This window comes from Silurus meridionalis, chromosome 17, assembly GCF_014805685.1.
Source record: "Silurus meridionalis isolate SWU-2019-XX chromosome 17, ASM1480568v1, whole genome shotgun sequence".
Taxonomy (NCBI): Eukaryota; Metazoa; Chordata; class Actinopteri; order Siluriformes; family Siluridae; genus Silurus; species Silurus meridionalis.
The window spans coordinates 27751197-27775752 of NC_060900.1; the positions used below are offsets into that span (position 1 = coordinate 27751197).

Here is a 24556-nt window from a genome sequence, read left to right on the forward strand (position 1 = left end):
GCTGCCACTCCTGGGCCCCCTCATGCAAGGCCCTTATCTGCTCAGTTGTATGAATGAGATCATTGTAAATCCATTGGTATGTCTGGATGTGGTGGCATAAAATCTCTTCACTTCCAAAACCTGTTACAGCATCACAATTCACCTGTGCATGAGGATCTGCTTTTCCATGGGCTGCAGTGAAAAATCTCCTGCTATAGAGCATCATGCCAGGCCTCCTCACCTACATCAGCACCTGACTTTTCTAACACACAACCTTGCAGCTGAAGGAAATCTCCACACAATCTAGTGGAACATCTTCCCAGAAGAGTGGAGCTTATTATAACAGAACAAATCTAATGATCAGGTGTCGACAATAGTGCAGGACAAATATTGAATATAAATACTTATTATGTAGGTGTTGGGTTCAAGGTCACACCCAGGTGAACCTCAAACACACTCAGGGTTTAATACAGACGATAAACACACACACGTCTATAACAGAGACCTTCACCTCTAGTAGACCAGCTTTTTGTTCCCTGTCTGAAAGAATGAACATTTATCCTTCCCGTGGAGATATTTGGATTAGAGAGATTCCAGCCTTAATATTTCACACCCACTTACGCTAATCAGGAGCTTCAGGAGCAGGTGACCATCACGGCCAACGGCACCAGGATTCACAAAAGCCCTCTGTGACACATGGCCTCCTGCTTAAGAGCTTTATTAAGCTTTATTGGTCTCCGGGGCAGAGGGGAGCGAAATGTCAAAAAATGGAAAGAGTTTCTATTAAATTCAATGACATTTCAATGGCATTTTTAACGAGGCGAAAGGTCAGAAATCGATGAGGCTGCATCATACCTCGGTTTAAAGTTCAACCCATGCGGGCGAAGGGCCAAGAACCCGAAATCGGTTTCGTCTAACCATCGCTACACATCAGTGACGTGCTGCAGAAACACACACCGGCAATCAGACGGCTAATCGGAGGTAGAACGTTACGATCTACTAAGAAAGAACCATCAAAATTATTTTTCATTTTAATGTCTGAGAAAGTGATAAAATGGACTAAATGTATCTCTACGTCTTCGGCCTCGTCGATAATCTATAAATATCAGGGCTGTCGATCCATTAAAATATTTAATCGCATGTCATGAGGCAACTCGTGATTCATCTCAACTTAGTCGCACATTTGTATCTGTTGTAAATGTACCTTAAATGAACACTTTTCAAGTTTTTAATTCTGTAACCAACATGTGCACGGAGAAATATTGAAGCTTTATGCAAATGCATGTTTATTATTAGTGAAAACCGAACTCAATTGAGCATGAAGTTTAAATGTAATGATGGTGTTTTAATTGACGTTAATCATCAGGACACCAAACTGAACTTTTGCTATGTTTCCACACGGACGGTTTTAATCGCTGGACTTGCGTGTCAGAGGGGATTTTGGTGCTCGATTGGAGACTTGGCGCGTCAGTAAAACAAAAGTTTAGTGATTAAAATCTTTTTTCAGTGGAGTTTTTACCAAAAAGAAATGTATCCGAGTAAATAATGGATGTCATGAATGAATGTGTGTTGCGTTGAAGGTTTTCATTTTTTTATAAATACAAGCTGCATTGATCGCGTGTAAAATCAGTGTGGTTAAAATTGATTCGCGTTATGGTGTTATTAACGTGTTCACGATGACAGCCCTAATAAATATACATGCATCCACAATTAAAGAAAGCAAACTGCTTTTGCGAGATTTTAGTAGCGGTTCTGATCTTTAGTTGACTTGGAACTAGCTACCAAACGTACACTACGCTACCAAAAGTATTAGGATACCTGACTTTTCCCCAGACATGCATGGTTTTTTTGCCCAAACTGTTGGCACAATGTAGAAGTCACACAATTGTACAGGACGTCTTTGGATGAAAGAGCATGAAACTTTCCTTTCGCTTGAACCAGGAGACCCAAACCTGTTTAATGCTTTCCATGGGTCGGAGGATCTCCTGCTATAGAGCTCTGACCCTCAACCCCACTGAACACGAATACACTGGAACTGACTTTACAAACACACATCCTTATAGCTCAAAGAAATCTCACAAACCTCCACAAAATCTAGTGGAACATCTTTCCAGAACAGTGAAGGCCATTAACAGCAAATGGGATGTTTCAAAATTCCTACTCATGCTCAGGTCTCCACAAACTTTTGATGTCTTCACCCTCGAAATTCAATTCTGCAGTGAAACATCTACGAATTAGACGTATCCATGCGCTAAATCAATTGCAATCAATTCCAATAATTGAAATGCCATCCCAAGCAGGTAAACATTATTTCTAGAACATTTCTATTTAAGAAACAATTTTGTTTTTTGGTTGTTTAACACTAATCACTTTTGTCAGGATAAAATAACACACTGTATTATAGAACACCATTCAACAACCGAGTCTTGAAATCTGAAGACCACATAAAACTATCAACCATCCAGCACCGGCACCATGATCATGTCCAAGCGATAATCAAAACACGACCTCTTCCTCCATACTACATCAAAATAACCCCTCCCGTCTCTCAAATCCTGCACGAAGCATGTAGAACCAAACGTTCTGCTTCACATGCAACACGTCTCTCTGGCTCGTCCCGCGACAGCCGATTTACAACAAACAGATTTGGCGATGATCAAACGTGGCTGAGAGTCGAATCGGCTCGTAAATCAGCGCCAGGGCGCGCCGCTCTCTGATTTATACAGCAGAATTAGCTCCATTCTGGCGCCCAATCACGGCCACATCTCCAGATGACCAACGAAGGTCAGATCCTTAATATCATACCTCATTCTGAAGCTGATGTCAGGGTGCAAAGCGTAGGACACGTGGAGAGGGTCTGGTGTGTTGTAGAGACACGGCCGGGATGCCAGTACGAGACGATAAAACCCTGCGCCGGAATGGAGTTTAAACGACTCACACTATTACGCTCATGTCAGTCCATCATTACTAACTTGAGATTTACTGCCATGAAAATGAGACGAACGGCGAGCAAACGGCGAGACGCCTCCGTGGGCAGCGCATCAGAAAACAGGCAGAGCTTCGAGTGCATGTAGGTTAATTATCACAGAGCTCTAGAAGCAATAAAACCCCAGATGAAGCTGTGTAATAATCGAGCCAGGAGACCTGCATCATGTTTGAGTCTCAAAACAAGGTCCGGGACTCATTTCCAGACGAAGGTTTCGTCAATTTCTTACCAACAACTCTAGTGCCTAGCTGCAATACGTTGCCCAACAACAAGAGACGAAGAGGGGTGGGGTGTTGCCTGATAACCCTAATGAAACATAAGGACATTTTGGCTGAACTCCAAATTAACCAGACCACAATCCCATAAAATCCTGTGTTCAATTATTTGACCCAGTGGAAGATTGGGCTAAAATGAACAGGAGACTGGTGGAATCCTTCTGCAGACAGGATTAGAGTCATTATCAAAGTCATAGGAGGCGTAACTAAGCATTGGGGAACAAACGAGTCTTGAGATTTACTTCCTTGTTGTCCAGGGTGTTTAGTGAATGTGTACAGTATTATATTAATTGTGTTCTTGTTCTCTTGCTTTAACGTGTACACAAGATTATATGATAAAAGGTCAATAACTGAGGCAACTTCCTTGTGTGTGTATATAAACAAACACATTTATATACATGTATATGTTGTGATCATTTCCTAGGAGCCAGAGATGGTTTTGAAGGTCTGGATTTCAACTTTGACCCGCTATGTTTAAAACGTGCGATCATTGTCGTAAAAAACACCGCCGTGTGAAGCGGGATACGGTCTCTCGAATAAAAGTACATAACAGTTTCCGCCGCTCGCCCCCCGCAGGAAGGAAAGGACAAGGTCGAGCTCAATAGAGGCGGATTTATCTTGTGATATATGGCAACCACCTCGAGAGCCTTTTAGCTGTTAAATAGACTGTACATTAAGGCTATATAAAACAGCCTTATCAAGAGTTCAAGTGCGTACATCCTCTCTGACGCACCAGAAGCGAAACTGGTGAAACATGCGCATATCCATAGCTGGAGAATTCCATTTAAAAAATAGCCTTGGGTTTATTTCCCAGAGGTCAGATTATGAGGAGTCTGTTGAGGCCACGTGGCAGATAGCAGGTGCGAGGTGGGGGGGATTGGGAGGATGGCGACTTCTGTTTATTTTCATTTCGGAGGGTAGAAATGACCCTGCCACGGAAATTCACGCTAGGATTATAAAGCAGATGTGGTCTTCCGCAGAAATATAAACAGAAAGGTGAAACTAGGCATAGCCTGGTACAATCCATTCTGAACATTTTCACCTTGTTCCGCTCCACCGATTCGGTCCGGCTCGTCTCCAGTGCTGACCCATTTGTGCGAGCACCGAGCTTCAAAGCCAATCTACGGAGCTTTGGCCACTGTCACGGCTCCTCTGCCGATTTTCACAGCCCCTCGCTCTCGCGTTTAGACGCCGTCGTCCACCGTTCGCACTAAAACACGAGTGGCGCAAAAACGATCCGGGAAAAGGCTATTGTGGAATAAAATCAACACGCAAACTGGCTCAGTGCCAATCAATAGTCTTATTTACAAATATACAGAAATACAGAGATCCAGCACAAAGATTTCGAGCCAAAAAATGACCAAGAGTGGTGAAGATGTTGGACTTCTGATAAGGTGGAAATGAGATCAAACCCCACCACCAGTAAAGCCCACCATTTAAATATGGTGGCAACTAAGCAATAACTAACTCGTAATAGAGAAGCCAATTATTATCGGGGGGAAACGTTTCGAAATGTGAGATGCAACAGATCACTGCGAACTAAAATTCATGCATCATCACACGTTCAGTGCAGTGAAGAAAAAGGAGCTATAAAATACTGGATTTATAGCAATCATCTGGAACATCAGGATGAGGTTTGTTTAGCTTCGGAGGAGAAATGAGCATAATTAGCGTTTTATAATAAATGTTTGATCTCACATTCTTTACATTCCTGATTTCACATTCAAATGCGAGACATTAGTTACAATCCCTGTCGGTTTGTTTATCCTGTTTCTCTACAGTGGATATTAAATATGCGGATGATCGTGATGACGAGACGGTCACGTCAGCAGGAAAGTTGCAGCTTTGGGCAAAAACTTAGAGATAAAGAGTCGAGACATCCGGAGAGACCAGAGGGCGAAAGACATGACACGAGGGCTAAATCACAGCTTCAAGGAGTCCGAGATCATCGTCAGGAGCGTAGGGAACGATTAAAAATGAAAGTTAGGAACGCACGGCAAAAACGTTTTTTTTCTCCCCCTGATAAAATCGGACGTGTTTGCCAGGAGATTTTTTTCCATGGAAGTTTAAATGGGCATAACTGCTTTGCTTGAAATACATGATGATGATGATGATGATGATGAGGATGAGGAGGAGGATGAGGGCAATCATCAAGATGAAGAGGACAAAGAGTGCAACAAAAACACCAAAACACGTGACCAGGCCGATAATAATGATATTTGTGTGGAGTGTGATAAGCGTCTCGTTCTGTCTCCGCACCGCTCTGCAGGGACAGGAAGTGCTGACGGCTCATGGGTGATTTCCGTGCGGCCCCGAGTAAAGAGGCCTGCTTTCTTTCTTCTCCTGCCAAAACAAACAGGCAGAGGCAGGGAGGGAGGCAGGGAGATACGAGGCAATTACCCAGCCTGCACCAGCGCCTTTCAGGTGGATTAACACACCAAACCGCTGCATGCTGTCAAATACGCTGTTAGCGAACCGTTTAACGCTATTACGGCGTTATTGTTTGGCCAGACGTGATTTATGATCTCAGACGATCTTCTGCACAGTCTACCGAAGAGCAGAACTCCAGCAGAAGGTCAGATGATCGTTTCATCGATTGCAGATGTTAGGACGAAAACGCTGCTCTGTATTTGCGGCTTTTGATGTGTAGATTAACGGCCACGCCCACACAGACACTAATCAGAGCTGTACAGACACACACACACAGAAACACAGCTGGATCTTTTCAGGAAGGGGAAAATCCCCACAGGTTTTACTCGTACATACTCGGATGATTTGTCGTTTCATCTCCTGCATGTAGCAGCAAGACGACGGAAAACAAGGTGCTCCCCACTAAACCTCCCTATCCCCCCCCAACCCCTGTTCGGGTGGTAATTACAGTAAATGGCTCGATAATTATTATACGATGAGGAAGAAACGTCTGCGAGTTCATGAGATGTGCTGAGGGCTAAATATTTACACAATAAATTTGTGTTGAGACTCTAGCGAGATTAGACATAGCTAAAATTTTCCAACTGGTTTTTGTTTGCGCTTTAGCCAATCAGAATTTGTTACAACTTCCAGGATGATCATGATAGGTTGGCTCCAACAGGCTGCCGCTTGTAAAAATGCTCTAATTGCTGATACCAATAAGATGGCCCTAAGAGAAATGCCCTGATTGGCTGGTTCCAAAGTGCCCATAATAGGTTGGCTCCCATAGGCTGAACTTAGGATAAACACCCTGATTGGTTAATTACAGGATGATCATAATATTCCATCTCCAATAGGTTGACTCTAAGAGGATTGTCCTGATTGGCTGGTTCCAGGATGTTCATGATAGCCTGGCTCCAAAAAACTGGCCCTAGAAGGAATGCTCTAATTATCTGGATTTCAGGATGCTGATTATATCCTGGCTCTAATAGGCCGATCCTAAGTGCCCTGATTGGCTGGTACCAGGATGCCCATAATTAACTGGCTACAAAGGCTAGCCCTAGAAGGATTGCCCCGATTGGCTGATTCCAGGATACCTACGACAAGGTGGCCCCAATAAGCTGTCCCTGATAGGATTTCCCTGATTGGCTAGTTCCAGGATGCTCATGATAGGCTGGTTTTAATAGGCTAGTCTCAGTAGGAATGATCTGATTGGCTAGTTCCCGGATACTCATGATAGGCTGGCTCCAGTAAGCTAGCCGTAGTAGAAAAGCTCTGATTGGCTGGTTCTGATAAGCAGGGTCTAGGAGAAATGATCTGATTGGCTGATTCCAGTATCATCACAATAAGCTAACTCCAATAAACTAACCCTAGTAGGATTGCCTGATTGGCCGGTGTGGACTGACTGGCCCTGCCGGGTTGAACTTGATTGGATGGCTCTAACAGGGCATGCTCTGATCGGCAGCGTGTACCACAGAGCAACTTCTTGCACTCAAGAAGTCGAATAAAACTTCAAAACCCGTGTGTTTGAAACAGTTCAAAGAAATGATCACATTTGTTTGATCATTTATTTTAAATCCAGTGAGTGAAGCAGACGCCCATAAATTCTTCCCCACAATAGCTGACGCAAAGCCTGCATTAATCCCAATCCATCAACATTAGCTTATTGCAGACACTGTAACTGTGATAAGGAGCACGATGTGATTAATTATGCACCACCACTTCTCCCGGAATGTAGACCACTCGTCAACAAAAGGGAGAAAACAACGCCAGCGTTTCCACTCAGATAGCGCGCTTCCCAGACAGACCAAAACGATTCGACCGCAGATCGACTGTTTATCATGACGCACCATTTGGCCTGTGGCTTTAAAGAGATCACGCCAAATACTACACACACCAAATCCGGTGATTTTACAGCCGCAGACACAAAACCGGGACTTCAGAAATCATCCAGAAACTCCAGGATGTTACCAATTCGCACAGAGGAACACCGGCTACAGAAACACACGCCATCTATAAAACAAAACAAAACTCAAAGGCGTGACCTAAAACATCCCCATGGGCTGAGAAGAGTGTAAAATTCTCCCAGGTGGGCATCTGGAGCATATTTCACCTTCAGAAAACTCAGAAGTGGGAAGTATAATTACTGCATTTATCACATACAATACATTTCTGTCACATACACATCCGTACGACGCAAAGAGAAATGTTTTACGGTCTCTGACGTGCAATGAGAGAAATTAATTAACATTTTTGTTAATAATTAAAAAAATAATTTGAAATTGCAATAAAAATGTCATTTACAATATCAGAAAATGCGGGTGGAATAAATAAATGAAGTCTAAATTATATATATATATATATATATATATATATAACGGTTAACAAATTAATTCGAAAAATATAATGATATAATGATTTTTACACATATATATATATAAATAATTTAATTGTAATTAAATTTTATATATTGTTATAATATTTTAACAATTTAACAATGATATCGCAGTGCGTCAGTTTTTAACACTGGGAATTTTTTGTTCTATAATGCTAACAGCGTTTCCCAAAAAAAAAAAAAAAAAAAAAAACCAAAAGGACGCACAAAAAGTGAAGGATGTTGTGTTTTTTACCACACACTGAAATTCTTTCTAATCAGAAGTCAAACAGAAACCTTCTATGTTCTGCTTCATGCCCGAACCGCGTAATGAATCTGAACTACAGACGGTGTAAGAGCGAGCATAGGAGCACCTGCGGAATACCTGAACTCCACGATGAAACAACAAGCCGCTAGCATCCGGCTAGTTTGCGTGCTTTGTTATGAGCATGCTAGCTAAAGAATAGATTGTGAGATTATTGGTGGTGCTCCACCTGACCTGTACAACACCAGAGTGAGATACCAGCATCCAAAATCACCCCGGACATCACACACACACACGCACACGCGACTCGAAACCTCAGACAATCCACCTCATAAACTCAATTACATGTATGTGCAAGATGTAAATATGTGCAATAAACTGTGTTTTTATAGTATATATAGTTTTAAATACACTGCCAATGCACATGTACTGCATGCGTTAATTCGGCCATGTGAAGGTCATGTGACTCTACACCATTAATAATATTGTGGTACCAAGACGCCATAAAATAAATTGTGTGTGTGTGTGGTATGCGACGAGTGACTTTTCCTGCCCCTTTTTCAGATTCCCACTTCCAATTGATCAGGTTTAACCTTCAGTATGACAACCCAAGGGACGTGCTCAGACGTCTCATTCTGTGTTCTCGCGGGGGTCAGAGGTGATGGTATGGTCCACAGCCTGAAACTTTCATTACACTTACAAAATCCCCTAGCGAGCCCGGTCTCCATTTCCTCCCCATGTGCCTCTCTTCTCCACCTCCTCCAACATCTCCTCCACCCCCCTTTTAGCTCGTTGACATGCCTGAATGCCGACAGTCCAAGACGACGCAGTGTGTGTGTGTGTGTGTGTGTGTGTGTGTGTGTGAAGTATTTTCATAAACTCAGCAGTGACCGTATTATTCTTTAAACATCCCCAGCTGTTCCCTGCTCACAGATATGGTGACTCATAACGGTGGTCTTTTATTATTGCTCCCGGTGTATGTGTGTGTGTGTGTGTGTGTGTGGAATGAAGGGTGAATGCTTTTCTGCGGATTGCAGTATATCCCATTGCAGAAGGAACAACATGTGCAGCGGTATAATAGGATTAAATGCAATTCAACCCCCGTAAAGCTTGCTTGGCACATTCTCACTCTCTCATTCGCTCACTCGCTCTGACGGACTTTCACTCGCACCTGTGCTTGTGCTCATACACACATATACACACATACATACAGAATGTTATGAGGACCTACGATCGCACGTGAGGTTCTCGCCGTCTTTACCTTTTTAAGATGTCCCGTACGCGTCCCGACGAACACCACCGTGTGATCTCCGTAGGTGTACGCGGCGACCGAGGCCATGCCGTCCGTACGCTCGTCGTACAGCGGCGTCCCCTCAATGACCCGCAGACCCCCCAGAGGTTGGTTCAGGACCAGGCCGCAGAAATCGTCACCGATAGGCTTCGGCTGCGGAGGAGAAAACGAGAGCAGGAGTTAAAACCGTACATGAATGAATGCTTAACCCGTAAACCCTACGATCATAACAACAACAACAACAACAACAACCCTCCACTCTTCTGCTAGATTTTTGGGCCGCTATCAGACCGCCATCACCTCCACAATCTGTACAAATATAGAGGTGGAAGATTTGGGGTTGATTTGAAGCAGGGAAGTTAACTTATTCCGGAAAGAAAAAGGAATCCTGAACCAACAATTACATACTGCAACACCGTGCAGTTCCGTCTGGACTGCGGCTCATTAGAACCCGACTTCAAGTGTTATTTAGAGAGCAAACAGTCGTCTGGAGTGATATCTATTATGGAACAACCTGTCCAGACACCACACCTCAATTCAACATTATAAAGATTTTCCTTAGATCAAGGATGTGTGTTCGTACAGTCAGGTAGTGATGCAGGTGAGAAGGTGAGGAGGTTCTGGGGTGCAGTCGGAATTCACATTCATTCATGTTCAGCAGGGTCGGAGCTCTACAGCAGGAGATCTTCCGCTCCAACACCCATGGAAAGTGTATCTTCAGCATGTGAAGTGTCATGCTGAAACAGGTTTGAGTCTCCTATTTCAAAGGGAGAATTTCATGCTACAACATCCAAAGGCATCCTAGACATTTGTGCGCCTCCGACTTTGTGTTAACAGTTTAGAGAAGAAAAAAAAAAAACACAGATGGCTGGAAAAAGGGCTGGTGTCCCAATACTTTTGAACAAAATCATTCGTCTGTGTTGAGTTGTTGAATCTGTTCGTCTATCGGAAAAGTGGGGACACGTCCTCTAAAACCTCAAAAAAAAACAGTCACCCGAATTATTTCAGGAATAAAATATGAACCGTATTCAGTTTGTCACGGTTTTATTCATCCTTGGACTTCTTGTTTTATTCTTTCTACACAATTTAGCCATTTAAACTGTATTAAGTTGAAGCCATCTGATCCTGATTTTTACTCTCACGGCTGAACCCGAACATTCTGCTCAGGAACGAACTCGAAATGAAAGTCATTAATTACAGGAAGGAAAGAAAATAATTCACATTTATATTACGGAGAGACGAGTTCGAGGGAATCGTGCTGAGAGAGTGACAAGGTGATTTCACCTGCTGTCACTTCTCCTCACGTCTTATTGAAACTCCCACCTTTCCTCGTCCACACACACACACACACACACACACACACACACACACACACACACACACACACACACACAGCGATTTTCCATGAATATCTTTATGCTGTCGGAGATGAAACCTGAGGACGGCGAGCGCTACGTCGGTTTTGCTACGATATGACGTGGCAGTGACGAGGACACGTGGACACGCCGGGTTGTTACGTGCAAGTCAGGAATATTCACTCGCCCACAGAGACACAATAACTTCATGGGGGGTGAGGGTGAATAGAGAGACAGTGAGCGAGAGAGGGGGATTAAGAAAGAGAGAAAAAGAGAACAAATTGAAGCAAGATAGAAAGAAATTTAAGATTTAATGAATGAGAGAGATTGAGACACATAGGGCACGTAAGAAAAAGTGAGATTGAGAGATTAAGGAAAAGAGTATGTGAGGGGAGAGAGAGAGAGAGAGAGAGAGAGAGAGAGAGAACAACCAAAAGCAAGATAGACTGAGTGACCGAGAGAAAGAGAGGAAAAGTTGAAGAAATTGAGAGGAAAAGAGAAAATAAAAGAGTAAGAGAAGAAGAGAGATAGTGAATAAAAGAGGGCACAAATAAAAGAGATTGCGAGATAGAGAGAAAGCAAGATTGAGAGAGAGAGAGAAAGAACAAATGAAAGCAGGATAGACAGAGATAAAGAGATTGAGAAACTGAGAAAAACAGATTAAGACAGATTAAGAGATACAGAATGGGAGAAAGATTGAGAGAGACAAAGAGAAAGAGAGAGAGAGAGAGAGAGAGAGAGAGATGTTGAGGAGAAGAAGCACAAAGCGGAGATTAAAAATGAAGTCATTCAGCAGCACAGATGCGAGTATTTTGTGATTATAGATGTCACACACACACACACACACACACACACACACACACACACACACACACACACACACACACACACACTTCAGACATGACATCATCCCTCTGTGTTTCTTGCTCCTCACTCTGAACGTGTTTGAGGTGGTATAGAAGAGCTCCGGCTCCTACACTGAGGGACGACGCCGGCACTTCAGGAAGACGTTCATGAAAATCGATCACGTTAGCGAACATCTGCAGGACGGCTAATGATGATGTCATCGAGCGCCACCTCGCTCCCGAGCCGCTCCTGTGAGCGATCGACTCCCTGTGTACGTTTACATCTTTCTCAACTCTCTCCATCTCACTGTCCTTATCTACAGCCTATGTCTCGTATCTCACACTCACATCTTACTGTTCTTCTGAAGACCTTCTGCTGACATGTTTGATGCCGCTACGTGTTTAATGCAGAATTGCCCACTAAATATAACACGTACCCTTACCTCAGTTTTCCTTCTGGGGACCAGCCAGATGTTTTCATAAGGTTCAAATGCTCAGATATTCCTATCCGTGTGGGGACAGTTTAACCCAACAAATGTCCTCACAATGTGAAACAAAAAAGTCAGCTATCAATATCATTGAGGACATTTGTCCCCACACAGTGTGTGTGTAAGGTCAAAAATGTCACATCTTCATGATGACCAGACAAATTTTCGCAAGTCAGCAGCTTTAATTTAAAAATAAATCAATAATAAAAGACTAAGAAGTTGTGGGGGCATTTTTTCCCATCTTAGTGGGGACCCACATGCATAAAATTATAAACAGATCAAAACTGGTCCCCACAAAGAAAACTGATTGTGTGTATAAAACCACACCTCTGTGTGTGTGTGTGTGTGTGTGTATACAAATGAATATACAGTACGTGTGTGTATCTATATGTCTTTTTTGGTGGGGTTCAAACAAGTAAATAAAAACTATTTTGACCTTGCGACGACCTGATCCCCCCCCACCAACGTCGTACACCGCTAAGATATAAACAAACGCGCACACACATACGAACACACAAATATACAAACACAATATCCTAGTGGGGTGCAACATTAAAAGGTCCTCATCTACTGAAAATGATATTCATCTCTTTGTGGGGTCCCCATTAAGATAGAGAATGTGTATGAACACACACACACACACACACACACACACACACACACACACACACACAATATATCTATATCTTAGTAGGGTGCAACATAAAAAATAGGATGTATAAATATCATTGTGGGGTCCCTACTGAGACAGAAACACACATACACAACCATACAATATATTAGTAACATAGAAAAATGTCCTCACAAGGTCACAAGACACACACACACACACACATTACACACAATATATATCTATATCTTAGTAGGGTGCAACATAGAAAATAGGAAGTATAAATATCATTGTGGGGTCCCTACTGAGACAAAAACACATACACAACCATACAATATATTAGTAACAGAAAAATGTTCTAACAAGGTCACAACTCCATGTGGGGTCCTCACTAAGACCGAAAACACACACACACACACACACACACACACACACACACACACACACACAGCTAAGCAGTGAGGTCAGCTTGCCCTCCTGATGACATCACCTCCTCTAATACACTAATAACCTGCCAGCGTTTTATCCCCAGGTGTTTTATTTGAAGCCCCACTCCCTCGATTCCGTTCGATAATTCACACACCACCATTTCGATTATCTATTACACTCATCCCTGAAGGTGACACAGCGCTTTTTTCTTTCTCGCTAGCGTCTCCGTTCTGTTCCTTTCTCTTTTTCAGAAGTGATGGAACTGGAGCTGATCCTGGACTCTGCTGTTGCTGCCTTCATTCTTTGTTCCAGTGGCCATCTTGGGGGATCGAAGGGTGTGTCAGAGGGCTCTGTGTGTGTGTGTGTGTGTGTGTGTGTGTGTGTGTGTGGGTGGTTTGGCAGGGAGGGGTATGCTTACAGGAGCGCCTTGTGTTTTTTCCCCCGTCCGAATGCTTATGAAGAATAAATGCAGTAAACGAGGCGAGGCCGGGCGGCTGGCACGCACAGCCTCATTACCAGTTGCAGGGTCGCTGCCGCACATCCGAACCGCCTAATAATACCCTAATAATACGTGCATCAGTCATGGGGAACCCTGGAGCTACTTCATAAAAACAAGCCCAGCCACTCCTCCATGGAGGAAACAGGTCACTGTGCACGCTCTCCTCTCCTCTCTTCCTCTCTCTCTCTCTCTCTCCATCTGTTCGGCTCGGCCTTGAAGGTGTTGTGCTATTGTTCTCGGCACAGTGCGCGGAGCGACACAAATCATTGTCTCGATCACAATAATGAGCTCTTTGCAGAACATTTCCCATGACCCGGTTCCAGATTCCGGCTCTGTGCGAGTGTAATAGGATGCTGATGGGAAGGAGAAAACCACGGGGTGGGAGGGAGAGCAGACAAAACTCGAACCAGAGATACTTTAGCAGACAGAACAATGCCACTGTTCGCTGTATAACACGATAGTGATTGTGTCGGGTAGGTGGTGTGTGTGTGTTTGTGTGGTCACGCTATATTACACCAAGGGGCGATTTAGGGTAGTGTATTTGTCGAAGTGCCCATAAACTGGAGAACCCTGAGGAAACCTGTTCCATCATGGGGAGAACGTGGATGAACCCACACAAAGTGTAATATATATATATATATATATATATATATATATATATATATATATATATATATATATATATATATATATATATATATATATAAAATGTTATACACACATACACACAGTATCTCACAAAAGTAATTACACCCCCACATTTCAGCAACTATTTTATTATATCATCTCATAAAATAAAACTAAATATCTGCCAACAAAAGTGAGTACACCCTCAGTGAGCATGTGTTCAAAGTGTGAATATTGTGTGTGGGCACATTGTTATTCAGCGCTGCTTTAAATCTCCTGGGTATGGAATTCACCAGAGGGATCCTCTTCCACTCCTCCATAATGACATCACGGAGCTGCTGGATGTTACACACATGGAGCTTCTCCACCTTCCGCTTGAGGATCACCACAGGTGCTCAATAGGGTTCAGGTCTGGAGATATACTTGGCCACTCCATCACCTTCACCTTCCTCGGCAAGGCAGTTTTTATCTTGGTGGTGTGTTTGGGGTCGTTATTATGCTGGAAAACTGCCGTTCCACCCAGTTTCTGAAGAGACTTCATCATGTTCTGCTTCAGAATAATACAGTACATGTTGTAATCCATGTTTCCCTCATTGAACCGCAGCTCCTCAGTACCAGCAGCTCTCATGCAGCCCCAGACCATGATGCTACCACCACCATGCTTGACTGTAAGCAACACACAATTTTCTTGGTGCTCCTCACCAGGGGGTCACCACACATGCTGGATATCATCTGAGCCAAACATGTTTATCTTTAACCTCATCAGACCACAGGACATGGTTCCAGTAATTCATGCTCTTGGACAGGTTTTCTACAGCAAACTCGTCTGTTAAAAGCAGCTTCTGCAGCTGACGCACAGCACGAGGACTCGACTTCTCTGATGGACCCTTGTGAGATCTGTTCTGAGTGAAATCCGTCTCAGAAAACCTCTGTATGACCCTGACCACTGTACTGTAACTCAGTTTCAGGGTGACACTGATCTTAAAGCCTCAACATCTTTGTGGAGATCAACAATCCTAATTCTCAAATCCTCAGAGACTCTTTACCATGAGGTCCATGTAGAACATCCAGTGGTCAGTATGAGAGAATTGGACTCAAAGCACCAAATTTTAACTTCTCTAATACAAGATACACACATTTGTATGGTTCTGACAAAAACAAACATGATGAATAAAACATGTGGTTTTTGTGAGATACTGTAAGTGCACACATCACACAAATTCCCACGACAAAACAGGTTTCCTCTGGGTTCTTCAGTTTCATCACACCTTGCCAAAAAAATAACGGACAAATTGTGTCAACTAATTGCCCCTGGGTGTAAAATTGCGAGACCGTTCTGCCCTGTAACGGACCACCGTGCCGTCCCGAGTGTGAAAGTATAAAGAGTTTACTGATCATGACTGCACGAGAGTAACCTCCACATTTACACTACAGGATCACACCTGTATACCTTCTGAACATGATTCATCAAAAATACCTGCAAAACTCGAATTAACACCAATTACTGAATACGCAAAAACTTTCCTGAGCAAGAAGGAAATATGCTTTATACAATATATAAACACACACACACAAAAACACTGCGCTGATGAATAAAACACTGCAGGAAAACCAGGCCGAATCCTACAGCTACAGCAAAGCTATTAAATATTCATGTGTTCTATAACAAACTACTGCAAATAATTTATAGTTCAAAGCCTCTGACTGGGAAAACAGAAGCACACTGATTTATTATATGCTCACTCATTTATATGGATTTTATATAATGGTTCATAAGCAAAAACGGCCAAAACTATCAAACAAACAAACAAACAAAACGGGAACAGAGAAACAGACTGGAGCGGTGATCCGAGGAAACACAGATCCTGACTCACGTGTGTCCGAGTCAAATCAAGGACTATACAATACCAAATATTATGGTCCATAATGTAACCATGAACTGGAAATCCTGGATATACACTCTAGAGGCAAAAGTATTTGGACGTCTGGCTTTTTCATATACCATAATGTGGTTCTTCTCCAAAACGTTCCCATAAAACTGGAGGCACACAATTGTAAAAGGACGTGATTTTAGATGTGGTAGTATGAGATTTTCCCTTCACTTGGACAACTAGGAGACCCAACCCTGTTCCAGCAAATATGGCATTCGTTATCTGCATTAGCATGAACCCTAATAATCTACTATTCGATCATAAAAGCATACGAGAAAAATGTTTTTCCACCCATATGTGGTTCTTCTCTTAGCACAACATTTAGCACAAAGCTGGAGGAACACGATTCTAAAGGATTGTCTACTGATGATGTATCACTACGAGACCCAAATCCAGCTTCGTGCAGATATGCTTTCCATGGGCTGGAAGATCTCCTGTTATAGAGTTATTGAACACCTTTGGGATGAACTGGAACGTTGACTGCACCTTGGGCCTGATTTTACTCACATTCATCCTTGAGGCTGAAAGAATCTCCACAAAATCTAGGAAAACATCTTCCCAGAAAAGTGGATTTTATTATAAAGAGGAAAATAAGGGTTTATGTGGAATAAGATGGAATGGGATATAAAATATTGCCATAAATACAGCATTATTTCCCAAAAGCAGTTGAACATTTCAAGTTGTCAAACTGCTGAATGACAGAGTTAGAAGAACAAAAAAAACTCATGCTCCTCTCAGTAAAGCAGATCGGGACACGTTTCCAGGCCGTACCTCGTTAAAAGCGTATAAAAATACTCCCGCTTTCCAAACTGCGAGTTTGAAAAACATATTAGAGCTGAGGTTTATACCAGCAGCTGTTTGCAATATTGCTCGATGAAGTAATATCGGAGAGAATCGGAGCGCGAGCTGGAGAGGAAGTCGCAAGGCCGCGGCGTGTCGTGGCTTTCTGTTTACTGAAAAGCGCCGTGCCGAACGGGATTTGTAGACAGTTAGCTGTGGAAGGAATCCAAAGGCGAGCCTCCAGGCAAATAAATAATATGAAGTCATAACCACAGCTGTTATTCGCCTCCTTTATTTTTGTTTTGTTTTTCTGCCTCAATTATACCAGACGAAATATTTACCCTTTCGGTATCAGCGCTGCTCTTCTGAGATCCTCAGGTGGTGTTTGTGTCATGGAGATACACTTGACTCGAATGTTTCAAATGTCATACCGTGTTTATCTTCGGCGGATTTTTCAGCACGGAATTGATCGACATCGGATTAAGCCGTGTAATGGTGGTCTCTCGCACACAAAACTGATCAGACGTGCATCGGATCATAACAAGGGCACTGATTATCAGATCCACAAATTGACCTTTCCTCCAAAAACCAACCAAAGAAACAGGTTGAGTTCATTATTGATGTAATTTGATAAAAGAATTTAAATAAATGCACTGGACACCAGGCAAAAAGCTACCATTAAAGAAGGACTATGAATAGAGTCATGACAACGTACACCGACGCACCACCTCCTACTTACAGATCTGCGTTTTTAAGAGGAAAACAAATATACAGCTTTTAAAATTGAGTAATCGATTAAATTGGCAAAAATTAAACAGATTAAATCAAATTTATTAAATTAAAACATTAAGTTAAATACTTTACATTTGTAAGATGCATATGTTTATACAAGTATGTTTTTTACATTTAATATTATATAAACAATTTTTTTACAATTGTACATTATTTACTATAATTTTTAAAATATTTTCTATTTACCGTAATTTCCGGACTATAAAACGCACCCAAATATAAGCCGCACTGAATTTGACAAAGATTTTTATTTTGAACATAAATACGCCGCACCTGTCTATAAGCCGCTTTAGAAAATACTTTTCTCAGATGGAAAATTTCCTTGTACGTTACATGCGATGCGATTAAGACCTGTGTGCGTCCAAGAAAGGGTAATTAGCGTCAAAACCGCTGCATTGAGAAGCATTCTTCTGCTTTCTGTAAACCCTTGAATTCACGTCTGACTGGGAAATAAAAGCGTCTAGCCGTTCAGGTTATAACGTGGTATAAAGTGATGCTTTGCACAACTTGGCTTCTTAATATAAGACTTTTTTCCTCCTTGGACTCTCTGAGACGCAGCAATTATTACCGTAATTTCCGTACTGTGGGCGGGACTAAATTCTGGTCCAGAAACCAGGACAAAAATCTAAAAAAGACTACCGTAATTTCCGGACTATTAAACGCACCCATATATAAGCCGCACCCACTGAATTTGACAAAGATGTTTATTTTGAACATAAATACGCCGCACCTGTCTATAAGCCGCAGACGTCTACACTGAAACTAATGAACTTTACACAGGCTTTAATGAAAGACAGTGTCTGTTACACGGCTTGTATCTAAACAGTAGCCTACCAAGAAAGTCATTGTTCACTGTCTTTAAGAAGTTTGTAAGATGTCCATTTGATACGTGATGAAAAAATGCATCATATTTCACGTGTAAATAATACAAGGGAAAAAAGCACTTACCGTGTGGATGCAGAAAATCTCCTTATTGAGCAGCCAAGGCAGAGACAGCGTTCCCTCTCCACGGTAGCAAGACTTGATCCTCTCACGCATGGCCAAGTTGATCTGATGGAGGGTGAACAGACACAGCACAGTCTCACGAGGTGGATTTGCCCTATTCTTCTGGCCTTGCGAGAACACCACAAAGAGCACGTCCTCATCCTCGGACAGTCCCAGAGCCTGGGCAAGCGCTTTGCCCGGACGGTGCTTGTACGCGGCCTGGACCAGGCGATATTCCACGCCGTCCTTGGTGCAGCCGAGCGGAAACTCGACGTACGAGTAGAACTCTGTGTCATTGGAGCACATGCGGACGATCTTGGAGGTAAAGAATTTCTCCCCTGTGGCGTCCATTTGCGTGAGCTGAGTGTCGAGTTGCAGGGTGAGAAAGTAGATGTAGGTCCGACTGGCAAAACCATAGACGTAGTAGATGTCAAAGGCGGGATAAAGAGACAGCGTGTCTGACGGAATCTTGATCTGCGACGAGACAAACTCATCCTGGTACGCCAAACTGAACATGCTTGCGCTCTCCTCGTCCTCCACCAGTTTGCGGCTGGACAACGTTGGAAAATATTCGGACTTGCCGTCGATGGCAGCACCGATGAACAAGCGCCCATCTCCCTTCTTTCTCTTCTTTTTTGGATCCTCCTCATCGCCCACTACTACGCCAGCCATGCCATCTGCCTCCCGAGCTCCTGAAAGGTAGTGTTCCTTGCGCAAGTGAGGCTCACCGAGCTTGAACAAGTCGCCCAGCCGAAGGAACTGGCACACTCCCTGCCAGATGGTCCCACAGGCGACAAGCCGGTTGCTAGCATAGTCTATAAGCAGTAGCTTGTTGATGTTATCGGAAAGTTCCAACTTGTTGGCGCACGCCCGGACGCTGGGTGGTGGGTAACATTTGGAGTTGTCCTCGATTGGACCAGTCTGGTGTGAGCGGAGCTCGGTCAGGTTCCCAGACAGCTTGTAGATGTGATTCACAGCTCCTACGTACACTTCGCCGGTCTTGCGGTGGACAGTCAAGTGAGTCAACCTCGTGTCCTTCACTCGGAAGGTGGTCATTTCCGGAGGTTGCTCTGTCGGGGTCATCGGGAATGGAGCGACCATTCCTATGCCCAATACGACGAAATATGTCAGGAGCCACATCAGCATCATGGTTTCAAAGCTTTTCTTCTGTAGAGGAGGGATGAGACGGAGCTCCTTCCCTCAAACTTTTCACAGATTTACTTTATGTGGTGATTTCAGTAGTTCATGTCTAAAGGAGGAGAAAAAAACGAGATGGTTTGGTTAGTTTTAAAATGGAGTATGAGCTGAAAAGTGCAGGCAGGCATTATCTTTAAAAATGTAATTAAGCCAAGTTAGATTAGAAATTTGTATGGGGTGGCATAAGATTTATAAGGGGTGGCAACAATGAAGCAAGCATCCTCGCATGGTTCTTGTGGATTCCAGGAATTCTATACATATTCGGTGACAATCTAGTCTCTGCCATGGTAGAACTTACGTGACTTTTAATTATCTTCAGAGCTGAAAAACTCAGAAACTGGTAACACTACAATGCCAAATGCGCTGTTTCATGCGTCGTCGCTTGTCAAAGATTTGGACAATCCTGAAAACGCAAGCTACTGAACAACATACTTTTGAATATAGTTTAGAGTCACGCTGTTAGTCTTTAATACACGCCAAAATCACATCAAAAATAACTATAATAATATATAATATTCTTCCCTGTATTTTTATACAAATGCTTTGATTTGTTCAAAGAGCCAGACCGAGTCGTACGTGATCAGTAATCCGGCAGGTTGCAGGGAATTTAATTTACTAAAATGATGCAGTTCATAACATTCATTTGGTCGGACTCCGCTGTAACACAAGGGTCGCTAAATAGATTTTTTTCTGTGAGGACCATAATTTCTTCTCTCTTTTATGAGGGTCTGTAACAGAAAAATGCCATGGGCCGGAGTGACTACCAGTATTATTGTGGAGATTTTACTATGATTTTTAACATATTTATTTTGCCTCCTAATGGTAGATTAGTTTATTATTAGGTTCTGCACCATATAAACAAATGAGCTTTACTTTTTAAACGCCAATTAAAATAATATTATTGTTATCATAATGGCATTTTCTCATATTCATTGCTTTTGAAATCAAAACATTAGATATGCATCCAGTACGGTTGCTGGGCTATATAAGCTATGTACATAAATGCCGGTCGATCGATAGTGGATTTTACAGATACCGATGGCTATGTTGGATCGTGCATTTTTTACATGGATTCGATCATTTTTAAAATTTATTAAAAAATAAATAACACTTCCTGTAAAATAGTACTGAATATGACAACAAAAATACAAAAAAACAGTAATGAATCATGAAAATGTGCTAAATAATATATATTAATTAATTAATATATATATATATATATATATATATATATATATATATATATATAAAATAAATGCTACATTTAAGTTGGCGCTCTCCATGCAGCAGGCATTTTCACATGTAAACAAAAAAAAAAAAAGTTTGTGGCATCAATAATTCGCCCTCTAGAGGCCACTCTTGTAATGACAGAGAACCGGAAAAACTATCGGTATGGATTTTTGCCGATAGTTCAAGCAATCAGCTATCGGTGCCTTGACTTCTATTAATAAATAAGTAACTAACAAACATTTTATTTTGAAAGCCAACCTTTATTATCAAATACTGATATGAGTAAAACATATTTTGAAAATGTAATTTTAAATGTTCAGAGGGCCATTCCAAATGTGGGGGTGGCCCGTAGTTTGGGGATCCTTGCTTTGATAGAAAGGCGAGAATTCTTGCCATTATTTTATTTTTTTGTTCCAATGTCATCACATTAAAGCACCACTACTGTGGGGTGTGTCTAAACAAAATTTGCCACAATAGCTGGGTCTTCGGGTACTAATAATGTCTCAAAAATAATTCCTCCCAAAAATGCTTCAACAAACATAGATGAGAAAAAGCAACATAGAAAGTTTTTTTTTTTTTTTTTTTTAAAACCACAATCAACCTGACAGCATACTCATGACAGGTCAGAGATGGTCCGAAAATCAATGGCAAAATCGGCTTCATTTATATACATTGTGCATTACTTGATTACCAGTATAATTGTATAAAACCAGTATAACTCCAACTTTTTCTCCCCAATGCTTTTTCTTAGGGTGGCAGTTGCCACCCAGTGCCACCCCGGTAGATCCGCCACCTGAGCTAAGGGAAAAAACATCTTATATCCCTGTTTTTATCAGATTTTCCAACACTTTAGCAGAAGTCTCATTAATCTGTTTTGCCTGCGGCCCACTTTGGTGGCAGCAATGCCTCGGAGTGGACAGCTGGGATTGGGGTAAGGGGGCCTCGGAGGGGGTGGGAATATTGATCGACTGGCTTCTGTTGATGCCAAGCTTAGGTCACTCCCACTCCTGGAACTCAAGGGATCGCTAATAAACCTTTACAGGAATCACTACCACTAATCCACAGGACATTCGTTAATCAGTCTGCGACGCTCGACCAGTTGTGAGGGAACACAGGGTCAGGAACGAACTATGCTCACTGGAAATTTATACTGTTTTTTATGCTAACAGGTTGCAGTATTTAGCATAAGAGTCCTGGAGATCAAACCCTTTGCTTGTGACTCTCCACTCTCTCAAGAGCACAGAGGCAGAAATGAAAGCTTTCCTCACCTACTCGCTTTTTTATCGGTTTCTCACACTCTGTTACTCGGTCACTCCCTCTTTGTCTGTCTCATCTTTTTTTTTTTTCCTTCCCTCCGTCTCTCACCATCTTTGTCTGTGTTATTTTTCTCTCTCTCAGTAGAGAAAGTTAGGGAGGGTCAAGCTGAGCTCACACATTCAAACAGTTTGAGGTTTCAGAAGGACTTTTCTGCAGCTGGCAGCACCCCCTTATCCAGCCTTCGATTCGGGCCGGCGAGACTCAAACCCACGCCATTGCCAAGTCATTTGGTTTTAGTTCTAACGTTTCTTCCACAAGGTGAAGTAAATCAAAGACGGCAGATGCTGGCAGCGCGAATGAATTCCAGCCCCGCAAGATCCTATCAGAGGCTGCTCTCGCCTCGGCCACAATTCTTTTCCGCCCAGGCTTTATAAATAGTCTGAAGAAAAGAACGCAATTCGATTATTCAACCGATTCTACACGCTAACGTGATGGGGAGGGGAAGGGGGGGGAGCGTTCGGTTAGAAAATTGCCGGGGCGCTAATCAGGATAATGCGCCGCTGGCCTTTAGAGCGCTAATAAACCCTAATTAATCCAAAAACAACACTCTTATGAGCTCGCGTTCCTGTAATTTAGACCGGCAAATAGTCCAAGAGAAATGGTTCAGCACCAAAGCATAGCCAACCACTTTTGGTTAGTTTGGAGTCGGAGTTAATTGGACATTGTAATCCAGTGATGGATCATAACGTGTTTCCCGAGGAGTGCGAAGACGCCGTCGAGCCGCAATCAAGGTGATTTGATTAGCACAGTGGTGGCGCATGCTGGTGCCAGGCAGAGAACGCAAAATCGGCAAAACGTCGCCACTTCTTTCCCAAACCGACGGCAGCAACGACGGGCGGAATTTAATAAATCTTAAAGTAGACCCCCCCCCCATCCTAATAAGACTATTAGCACCATTCTGTGTTGTGCATCTAGTTTACATGAAGTTGAAAGTCGCTCGCTGGGTGGTGCGCTTGTTTAATTAAATCTAAAAAAGCACAAAAAAAAAAGAAAAAAAAAACACTAATTGCTCAAATATTAAGTCATTACACATTTCTAAACTCTTATTAGGAAACCTAAATAAAATATGATGAAACCAGTTGTGAAAAATAAATAAATAAATAAATAAATAAACAAACATTTGTATCACAAATACAACTGGTTTTTTTTTTTGGACAAATGTCCCCCCACCCCCATTGTTTTACCCAGAAGATCTCACCAGCCTGGGCCGATTTAACTGCTACTCAATCTTCTCCAGCCATCAATCACCAGAAGAAAGAAACGAAGACGGCGAACACTAAAACCGAACCCACAAGTACTAGGCTACATTAAAAGCCATCACATATTACAGGCTCATGTTCAGACCTAGCGTCGCGTCAAGGCCATTAGATACGTTAATATATCACGACTACGTTGGAAATATTACTACGGTTCACAAAACCTGTCATACACATCCATAAAAACAACCAGGAAGAAGCCGGAGCAGAAAAAAAAAAAAAACACCTCAAGAGTGCGAGAGAAAGATCATCTAATCAAGGACTCCAAAACACCAGTCTCTTCACACCACTTTTGTAATGAGGGTCAACAGCACTTGATTAGAAAGAAGGTGGGGGATGGGGGGAGGGGGGGTAGTACAAGAAAGAAAGAAAGAAAGAAAGAAAGAAAGAGCACTTCTTATGGGATTAGGAAGCAAGTCTCGCTTTTACACGCTTGTGCACACACCGATTACACACAAATACCAATTGTGCAGAATACCAAAAAAAAGATATCTGGAGAAGCCCATGTTTGAAGTTGGGCCATTATCATGGATTTGTCCAATTCAGTTAAAGAGTTTCCAACAGCGATGGGCCTCTAATCTGGCGTGCCGTGGCAGATGGAGACCCTGTCTTCCCAAACTCCAAATCTGGCCAATTG

The 24556-nt window shown here is 42.5% G+C and overlaps 1 protein-coding gene across 1 annotated transcript in view; it reads right to left on the reverse strand.

Annotated features, from left to right (window-relative positions):
• plxna3 (plexin A3) overlaps positions 1-24556 on the reverse strand; it is a 169802-nt gene that overhangs the window by 134875 nt on the left and 10371 nt on the right. Inside the window, exons 2-3 of the mRNA XM_046870918.1 lie at positions 18884-20168; positions 9550-9732 (exon numbers count right to left, since the gene is read on the reverse strand). Of these exons, the coding sequence (XP_046726874.1) occupies positions 9550-9732; positions 18884-20068 (1368 nt within the window). The 5' untranslated portion in view covers positions 20069-20168. The remainder of the gene's footprint in view (positions 1-9549; positions 9733-18883; positions 20169-24556) is intronic.